Source organism: Mugil cephalus, chromosome 15 (assembly GCF_022458985.1).
Source record: "Mugil cephalus isolate CIBA_MC_2020 chromosome 15, CIBA_Mcephalus_1.1, whole genome shotgun sequence".
Lineage (NCBI taxonomy): Eukaryota > Metazoa > Chordata > Actinopteri > Mugiliformes > Mugilidae > Mugil > Mugil cephalus.
The window spans coordinates 1,926,178-1,936,350 of NC_061784.1; the positions used below are offsets into that span (position 1 = coordinate 1,926,178).

At 39.4% G+C, this 10,173-nt stretch overlaps 1 protein-coding gene across 1 annotated transcript; it reads right to left on the bottom strand.

The window, feature by feature from the left end:
• Positions 1-656: 656 nt before the first annotated feature.
• Positions 657-10,173, bottom strand: LOC125020983 (calpain-5-like). Its single transcript, XM_047606698.1, has 12 exons — positions 9,926-10,173; positions 8,162-8,350; positions 7,849-7,980; positions 6,825-7,033; positions 6,328-6,520; positions 6,045-6,235; positions 5,326-5,599; positions 5,122-5,244; positions 2,746-2,948; positions 2,168-2,289; positions 1,936-2,072; positions 657-1,414 (listed from the first exon to the last, which is right to left on the bottom strand). Exons 2-12 carry the CDS (start codon positions 8,324-8,326, stop codon positions 1,232-1,234), a joined length of 1,932 nt encoding a protein of 643 aa, XP_047462654.1. The 5' UTR covers positions 8,327-8,350; positions 9,926-10,173; the 3' UTR covers positions 657-1,231.

Here is a 10,173-nt window from a genome sequence, read left to right on the forward strand (position 1 = left end):
GAGAGCCCATGAATGCAGCACTCTGTGTGCAGGCCCACACAGTCTGTCCTGAGTACCACTGCTGGGTGTTAGTATGTGTGTGTGCGGTATAGGTGTGGGTGGCCTGTCAGGAAACTGTGCCGGCCCTGAGACATTTGGCCACCGACCCCCATGTACAGGTCTGAACTATATGAGCACAAAGGTGAATTTCGGGATGAGAGACACCGCTGACGTGCCCCCTTTTCTGTGGTTGCTCCTGTACATTCCTATCTTCTGAATGTGTAAACCTGTACACGTGGTGTGAAAATTCCTCTATTAATGTGTATCAAGAGAATGGAACAAAGACAAAAAATGTTACTTTTTAAATTATTATTATTATTATCTTTATTATTATTATTACACTTATTATTGTCTAGCTTTGTAAAAACTGCTGATCCATCGGGCATACCTCAGCAGGCCTTTCCCCATCTTTGAAAAATGACAAATGAGCGACGGGGACATGAGGTTTTGGATAAACTATTTTTAATTGTGGTTGAAGCAATAGACTTTTTGAACTTTGAATTGTGCATGGCTGTGTCTTGAGTGTAAAAAAAAAAAGAAACAAAAAAACAACAAAATATTGCAGTTTGGGAACTGGACTGAAATAAAAAAGAAGAAAACCAGAGTTGTTGCTTGAGTGCTTGGTTGTAGGATGAATTTATTTTTTAAGATTTACTCCATTTATAGTTTTGCATTTTGTTAATCATGAGATTGAAGCATGATCATGACTGAGTGGAAGAAAAGCACAGAAGGTACAGGTGTTATATATACTCATATATAGTTGTACATACTGCAAGTTTCTTTGCAAAACCATCATTTAAGCCATTATTTTGGTAAATGCTCCCATATAACTTACGGTATGTCTAGTGTGTCAGTTTGTCATATTACTCACAGTATGATGTAAGGAATGGATACATCTATAAAAATGTATAAAAATATTTTTAAGTTATGAAAAAATATTTAATAACGACTTAAGACTAAACATTTGAATGATATGCCTATAGAAAGTGATATTCAGTCCGTCCAGCCGTGCCGTGCTGCCCTGTAAACCGCTCACATAATTCACCACTGCGCAAATAATAGCATGATTAGTATGAAAACAAAGGTTGTATTGAGCATTTTTGGTCATGGCACATGTCGAATAAGTTACACATGATGTTGGCATAGTTGAGAGCTGAAAACAGCTCAGCCCTCTCTCAGGTCTCTCAACAGATCATATGGCAGTGAGCTGAGTCGAAGTAAAGACCCTCAGGCTGATGCTGCCGGGCATCTCATCAGCCATCTGCCGACCTCTCTTCCGCAGCTGAAGCCTCTGAGGGTCGGTGGTGTCCTTCACCGTCCCAGATAACACTACTTGGCCCATAAATTCGTCCTTCACGGCGTTGCTGTTCCACACCTGAGGAAGATCAGCGAGGTTTAAAGTCTCCACTCACTCAAACACGTGTGGTATTTAGGTCAGTGTTGTTTGGGCTGTTTCACCTTCACTGTGCACAATGATTTATCTACAGAGTTTTTCAGAATCTGAAGCTGGAAGTGAGTGATAATCAGGTAAACATTATGTACTGTGTCCTCAATTACATTCAGCTGACATTTCATCTGACATTACTTTTCCTGTATTCACTTTTATTAAAGATTTAAATAAATATATATTTATAACAAGCTTAAATTTTGTGTTCATTTTTGTAAAGAGTTGCCCTTTTATTTAACTAAATTGCCTTCATTAATTCTTCAGCCTCTCTTTCTTTCACATCGTCTTAAATTGAAACATCACATTGCCTTGGAGCTCAAAATAGCTGAATAGATGACATTTTGGCAGGCAAATACTGATCAATACTGATCAGCAATCCTTATGCACCTTCTGTCTCTGAGATGAATTAAAGTCAGCGGGAGAGATGAAGGAGAAAGATTCCTCTTTACCTCAACAGTTATGGGCTTTCTGGTTTTCTTCCTGTAGAAAATGCCGCTGGTCGCAAACTCTGGCTGCAAAGTATCCTTCTTGATGACAGATCTTACTGAACGGCCCTCGCAGGATATGATCACATAGGGGTCGGCACCTGTATGAAAACATAAGATGCATGCATTGACATTGGTGCTTTAAAGGTATACGCAAATGAATGAACTGCAGACTTGTGGTGTAAAGTCCCCTAACCTCCCGTATTGTCCTGGTTCTGAAGGCCCTCCGCTTCATGGACATACACATGCGTCACAACCTGTGGGTATCCAAGGAATGAACTCCAGCATTTTACCTTTGGCTTGTCCTCTGTCAGCTCCCTGTGACAACAGACGAGAGTAAAAAGATCAGCATAGAAGATGATTTTTTTTTCTTTTGTTTCTGACATTGTGACTGGCCAGTTAAAGTTGGGACTTCATATAAGCAAGCGCAACTTGGATCTCTATATCTCCAAAAAGGAATATCAGAAACAAACCTAAATCTTGCAAAACAACATCTCTGGCCAAGAAAAGCAGAAGCAGAGTGGTGTGACCTTTTAAGAGACTTAATGTGAATTCTCCAAAGCTCTAGTGTGAGTGCTTTTCTTGGACATTATCCATCCATCACAGTCTCAAATGAGCCCCAAAAGAACTGTTGTGTTCTCAGGTTCCCTTAAGATCTGATAATTGGAAGATATGTGAATGTTACATTTCTGTCTGCAAATATTAATACTGATGTAGATCTATACAGCCACAGGTTCTCACTGGTTGGACATCACACCTAAATCAATGTCCTACCGGCAGCCTGAGTCCACGTCAGTGAAAACTCGGATCATGTAATCCCCCAGTACGTGAGGCTTGAAGGTGGTGGGGATGATGACATATCTGCCCTGAGACAGCACACATCTCATGAACACAGTCCGGGCATTGATGTAGGTGGAGGTGGCCACACACGGTTGAGTCAGAATGTCATGCAGCCGATACTTCCTGTTCAGCTCCACCTGGAAATAAGTTTGGAGGTTTAGTAACTCAGCATGTTTACTCATCTGTGACTGTGCATCATAACATTTGAGGTAGTGTCTAGCTAATTTATATTTTACTCCACCACATCTTTCATTATTTGTTTTTTACTTTTTACTCCATTCCAGTCATTACTAATCATTCTGCAGGGTATTCTTTTTTTATCTCCAAAGGGGCAATTGTCTATGCAGCCAGTGGTTAAACAAAACAGTCGCCCATACAGAGAATAAACACACAGGATGCCAATACAAAGAGAGCAGTATGACAGTATCATAAACAAATAGTGATTAACTGCAATCGACAAAAGAGTTGTTAAGATGACTAGGTTCTACACCTAGGTAGAGAATATCTGTGACCTGAAGGAAGCAATAAGAACTCTTTGAACAAGGGGGGCGGTAGTGTCTGCCAAGATTTTTCCTGGCCTTTCTGATTAAGACTTTAAACAAATTACATAGATTAAATTTAAAATTCCAAATTCCAAATAGATCACCAAATAGAACACTAATGCAAAACTAATGGTTTGAAACTCAACATATTCCAAAAGATTAAATGAAGTTTGAAATATGAATAGAAATCCGTGAACAATACTTCTCAGATCTATTTCAGGCTTTTAAAGGGACCCTGCCCTCTCTGTAGTGAACCACTGGCTCACCAGCTCTACCTCAGCCAGTTGCAACAGTACAAAGCTAATTTTTTTTTTTTTTTTAATTTTAGGTATGCAAAATAATAATAATAAAGTAAAAAAGTACTACTTGAGCAGTTAGCTAATGGTGTTTAGATTTATTCTAACAATAAAGGTCTAATTTAACTATTAATTATTAACTTTTAAAAGTAAAATTCACACTGTGTGTCCATCTTGTTCAACATACATTAAAAATTTGAATGGATTTTCTGCCTCCTGGTGGCAGAAGAGTTTTAATATTGTTACAATGACATTATGAGTACGTCATAATGTGACATTGTGCACTGCTGTAATGATGAGTATGTTTGGTAAAATGGAAAAAAAAAAAAAAAAAAAATAGACATGATATTAGAAGTTAACAGCCAGAAAGAGAATTTCAAAATAGTTATAATGCTCAGACGTCAGTCCTTCACTAATTTAAAGACATATACTGTGTTTTTTTAAATGTTTTTTTATTGTATTTGAAAGGATCAAAACGCAATTTCAAAACCAGCTGCTGTATGACAAAATGTAATTCTTTTAGTGCAAACATGCCAAAACAAGCTGTAGTGGACAGAGAGATAATGAGCACGGGGTCTGGAGTCTGTCATATAAAGGAGGAGGATACATCACAAACAGCACAAACACCGCAAATGACAAGGGTTAAATGGAGGTTAACATTTCTGTGTCACAGTACTTTAAGAGGCTGTGTGCACACGGCTGTAGTTGTTCTTTCTTAATCGCTCTGTATGGCACCAGCGTCTATTGCTGTCCAGAACTTACCCCTTTGGCAGCACTTCTGTCCACATGATAAGAGTGTATAGTGTGTGTGAACTTAGCCAGATGTCTGACAAGTAAATCTCAGTACAGGAAATGTGATGTCAGTTTTGCTGAATATAGACTCATTTGAATGTGACAATCTAATCACAGCATGGCGGATACAATCTAGCTCCATGGCTTTTTTTAAAGAGACCTGCTCTGACTTTGCATTATACTGCATTATACATTATACCGTATATCTGAGATGTTGCGGTTTCACATTTGAACACTGTACTTCAGTGTCAAAGCACAGCTCTTCTACAGGGACAACTGAAGTTTTGGCACCTTCAGAAAGAATTGGCACTAAATGCGTGTGGCTCCACGGTGCTTTCCAGCTCGAAACAATCAACAAAGTATGCTCATTCTTTGTGTGTAATTATGTGTGACTTTGCCTCTTGTTGAAATGGTCTGTTTTGGTTCTGATAAAGCTATCAAGTAATGTCTGCTTCTCATTAATAAACAACCAACTGCTCAACGAGAAAACCAAATAAAAATCCAAAATATGGTGTTCCTTGTCTTGGCCCAAAACAACTAACCTTTGATTAATGTCTTCAGCCCAGACGAAGCATTTCCGCATCTCTAGTGAGGCTCACGTTTTTTATTGCTTTTTGGTACATGAAACGTGCCCTTAGAGGCCACTTACTAACCATTCATTTGATCAGTAAAGCATGTACCTTGAATACAGCGAAGCCAATGGTTAGGTTTTCCCCTTGACCAAATCTTCTGTGGATCTTCATGTCTCTCTGTTGCAAGGAGATCAGGACCTCATCAGCCTCCTTCGTAACATCAAACAGGTACTGAAAAAGACGTTGAAAAGGATTCAGTATTTCCTGTAGAGTATACAAATACCTGGCTGTAGGTAATGTGTTGAATAATACCTGTGGGTTCTGCAGGAATGTCTGTTTGTGGTTAGCACAGCCACCACAGCGGTTTAACAGCGGCTCCGCGTGTTTACTCCAGCTCCCAAAGTGCACAGCCTCATTCCATGTCTTGTGGATGCTGATCAGTGAAGTGTTGATGAGGCGGCAAACGTCCGCGTCTGTGAAGGACTTGCACCAGTCGGTGAAGGACATCCAGAACTCTCCATCATCCTCCACCGTGATGCCAAGGTTTCCTCTCTCTGTGTCGCCAACTTTTGACCACTCCTCAGAGCTGACAACAAGAAGATCAAAAAGCGAGTTCACCTATCAATTGCTTGACCTTCAATACACGCTACACCCAATTTTGAGCCGTGAAACGTGGCTACAAAATTGTGTGTCTCTTTCACAGAATGGTATAACTTATCACTATTTGCACATGGTTTCATCTTGACTGTTATGGTTGACACTGATAAACCTATTAAAACTGTTGCATTCTGTTTCCTGTTCAGCACAGAGGTGGTGGATAATACCTCAGCTCACTAGCTCACTGATTTGCCTTGAAAACCTGAAATCCAGAAGGGATTGTAGCCACAGCCTGTTTCCATACAAGACCAAACTTTAACTTTAGAAACTTTGTAATGCTGTAAGTATTGTGTTTGAAAAATATTTTGAAAACTTCCAATGGAGTGTCACATGTAAAAACAACAGAGGAAATTAACTCTATCGTTCCTCCTCACCTGTCACTCCAGGCTCCTTTCCATTCAGTCTTGCCCCAGGGGTTTCTCATGCGGATCAGGGGGATGGTTTCATTTCTGAAGTAAGCTATTAGCCCATGACCCAAACGCACCCTCTTCACTGCAGTAACTGAGTATGCGTGACCTTTCACCAACCCGTTCACCATCTTCAGCTCAATTTCATGAGGCTCTGCCTGTGAAATTAAAAATAAATAAATAAATAAATTACTATGGGTAGCATTTCTAGAATACAGAGTCCGAGGAAACATTTCGACACAGCACAGACCTTAATGGAGCAGCTTATGATTCCTCCACGGTCGTACACCTTTAGTAGGTCCTCAAACAGTTTGTCTTGCTTTGCTTGGTCATTATGGTAAGCCTCTTGTTCCAGGTTGATGGCTTCAGCCACAGCTCCACTGAAATCCACCACAGCATCTCCAGTGTTTCCGCCCTCCAGGGACTCATAGCAGCCTGAGAGCCTGGGTGCAGAGGGCGCACATAAATCACACGTTTTTTTTTCTTTTTTTTTTTTTTTCTTTTTTAGAAACGTTGGAAATGCGGCAGTAATATGAAATATAGCTTCTGAATAGAATGAACATGAAAAAATTGTTGTGCAAAACATTTTATAATATAATTTCTAGCTGTAGTATAGTTTTGTAGCATAATTTTCTTATTGTATTTCAACATATTTATCATCACTAGTAATATACAATTGTATCTTTACCATCTACAATACAGTAAAAAAAAATCTTTTCTAAACAAGGTCTAATAGAATCTACTGACTTGGCGTAGGCCTTCTCCAGCAGAGCACTCCAAAACTCATTGTTGTTTTTAGAGTGACAGTAGATGAGTTCACCGTTGATCGTGGGCAGCCGGTCATCCACCACCACGTCTACCCACTCACCGAAGATCCAGAACTGAAAGTGAAAGATCCCAGCATAGTCCTCTGGGTGTTTGGGATCCCATTCCTGCTCCTTCCAGTCAGGAATCACCTGCAAATGTTGATGTGAAATTAAATGAATTTCAAAAAAAAAAAAAAAAATGTGACAAATGCAACAGGCACAGCAATTGCAGATTTATACAGTACACAAGCTGGGCACCAAACTATTCCGTGTATTATACATTCAGACCAAATCTGCTTTATTTTGTTTTATTAATGAAACATTGCACATGCTGTCATCCCAAACATCAGTTCAATGCGTTTTTTTGTGTGTGTAACAACTTGATACAGAATGTTCTTGTACTTGAGGCAGCTCATACCATTGTAATCAATCATTGCACTATGTACTTCCTCAAATTTTACTCAGGAGGAATGAATGGGAGCAAAAGGTGACAGTTATATTTTAGCTGCCAGTTATCTGGACAGGCTAGAAATGATACTCATCAAGTTCTTCAGTTCCTCTTCTTTTCATAACAATTATTATTATTGTTAACATCATGTTACCCTCTTTTGGTAGTTCTTTTTTTGTCTTAACTGTTGATTTTGTACTTAATAAATGGCTCATGGTGTGAAACTTCATTTTGAAACCTAAATCTAAAGCAGACATTTTGATAAATGTTGTATTTATTGATCTCAGTGCTTTGCCTTAGACTATTCATGTACAGATAAAAGCAAATATAATGTGATGTGATTAGAAATGTTTTGACCAGTGAATGTGGCTTTCTTAACGATGAGTCAAATGTATTCCCAGCTAGTCCAGTTCTAAACATTAACCTATAACCCGTCTTATTACGGTTTATTTACTAGTGCTAATTAGAACACCCCAGTGGCTTGTGCATTCAAAATAAAGGCCCTGAGTTCACTAACCTTTTTCCAGAGGTGTGGCTTTAAAGCCAGACAGGAGCAGGCGGCAACAAACCAGCAGTTTCCCACAACTCCCTGGTTCAAGTCATGAGAGCTGATGCCTTCCACAAAAAGATGAGGATCTTCACTTATTTCCTACAACAGAAAAGTTTTTCACACTATATTAAATATTTGTCAGTTACTGTAGACACAGAAAATCTAAATATACAAACCTACACAACTGTTTACAAAATGTTCATACCTCAAACTCTTCGTACAGTAAAACATAGCTGTCACGCATTTGCAGCATTAATGACATTCCAGATGCACCACTCACCCCTGGTCGTTTCCACTGCACAGCACCAGGAGGAGGTTTCCTAAAATACAGCGATGAATTGGTGGCTGGGAACTCTGGATCCTCAAACAGTGTTTTATCCCTGATGCAGTCCTTCCTCAGGTCAGCATAGTGCTGGTTTTTGTACGGCGTGGCAGAGGAGAACATGATCCAGACAGTGAAGTCTCACAGCTGTAGATTGATGACAGACACCAGGCGTTTTCAGGCTTTATGCATAGGAAGGACCTCTGTCTAAACTCTGATCGTTTTTGAGCAAAGAACGCTTAAGGCCATCCTTTAAGTCTCTGTGCTACTTCCTTTCCAGATCACAGCAGATTGCCCTGTGACCCAGAGTCCCTCTGGACACTAGTTCTACTGATGAGCACACAATGTTCATTATTGTGGACGTTCTAAAATGATATGCTGCATACTGTTTAGCATTTTAAGAACCCACAGATGAATAAATAAAGTTACCTCACCAATTTCACAGGACTTCACAAGCCCTTAATGGACTTTTTAACCATAACTAGGGACAGAAGTAAAGCATAATCACCCAGTCATTAACAAGAGGCAACAATGGTTTCCAGAAAGAATAACACGAATCATATTATAAGGGTGCATTTTTTCCTCAAAGAGAAGAAGTGTAGCTATGACAGAGAATTTGATGAAGAACACAGCTGTCCTCTGGGGGATGACTCTTTTTGTCCACTCTGCACTCTGTTTGGATAACATGAGCCAACATAATTATCAGAGTAATAAAACTTGGTATTTTAGATTTTCCAAGAATAACACATCAGACTCCAAATGTTATTTACTGAGAGACACGAACTATGAGAGATTTGTACACAACTCTCTTTCCTGAGATATTAAATGGTTGTTTATTGTCACAAACTGAAGAAGAAGAGAAGAGAAATGAGTGAAAATCTGTAGTTACCTATAGAGGAAAACACTGAAACCAACCCTTTCTCTCAAATAGCAGCGGGACATCTTATTTTTCCTATACTGCACGCAATAAGGAAGTCTCTACATACCTGTCAGGATTGTTCAGAGCCACACCCCAGGTGTGTTTGCTCTTATAAGGTGCATTTTATTAGCACAGTTTTACTGATTTACCTTCTTACGCCATAGCTACTAGAAATTAACAATTGTTCGTTTGGTGACTGGGGAAAAGGAGGTAAACAGCGCCGTGAGTGGGTTTGTGCTTGTGCATGTGTTATCTGTGTGAGTTCCTGGCCACTGTACTCAGACAGGTTATTTTTGGTTGGTTGTTTCATTTACTCTTCTTATGTGAATTGTGTGTAGTTTAAATGTGTCAAATGGTTGACACGGTGTAGAACACTTTTTTGTTACATTCTCTATTTAAGTTTGTGTAATGTAAGTAAAGCTGACAGCAGTTAACATTCTTCACATTTCCGGAACATGCCGGTGAGGTTAGACACAGCGTTTAAAATGTTTCACTCTTTTCACTGTTGTCGTTGAATTTTGTTGTTGAGTTTGTCCTGATGTGTACTTTAGTAATCCTGTTTTAGCAGCACTAAACCGCCACAGGGATGTGCAAACACAGGTCAGAAATTGCCACATGGTAAAAAAGAAGGGTTTGAAACAAAAATGTTGCCTATCAAACAGAAGATGAAACTCATCTACTGAGGTCAAACAAAGAAACCACAGGAAAAGGTATGAAGCCAACTCTTTGAAACCACAGTGAAACAAAACAGGACTTTTAAAAGTGAGTTAAAACTTGAAGTAGGTCACATCTTAAACACTCACCTGCTGAGATGTCTTCTCCTTTTAGAGCAAACACATTCAAAGTCCCGTCAAGCTCCTGTGAGATGTGTTAAAAAATATTCCAAAAATGTCAGCAGCATAAAACAGTGGTCGGCTACACCTTTCTCTGAATCAAAAGTTGTTTCTTGAGCTTTAAATTCTGGCTAAGAGGGCTTCCCATAAAAGGAACAGACAAACAGCCTGAGAACTGGTCTGACAAGCACCTCTCTACAGAAGGAGGTGTTATGCAA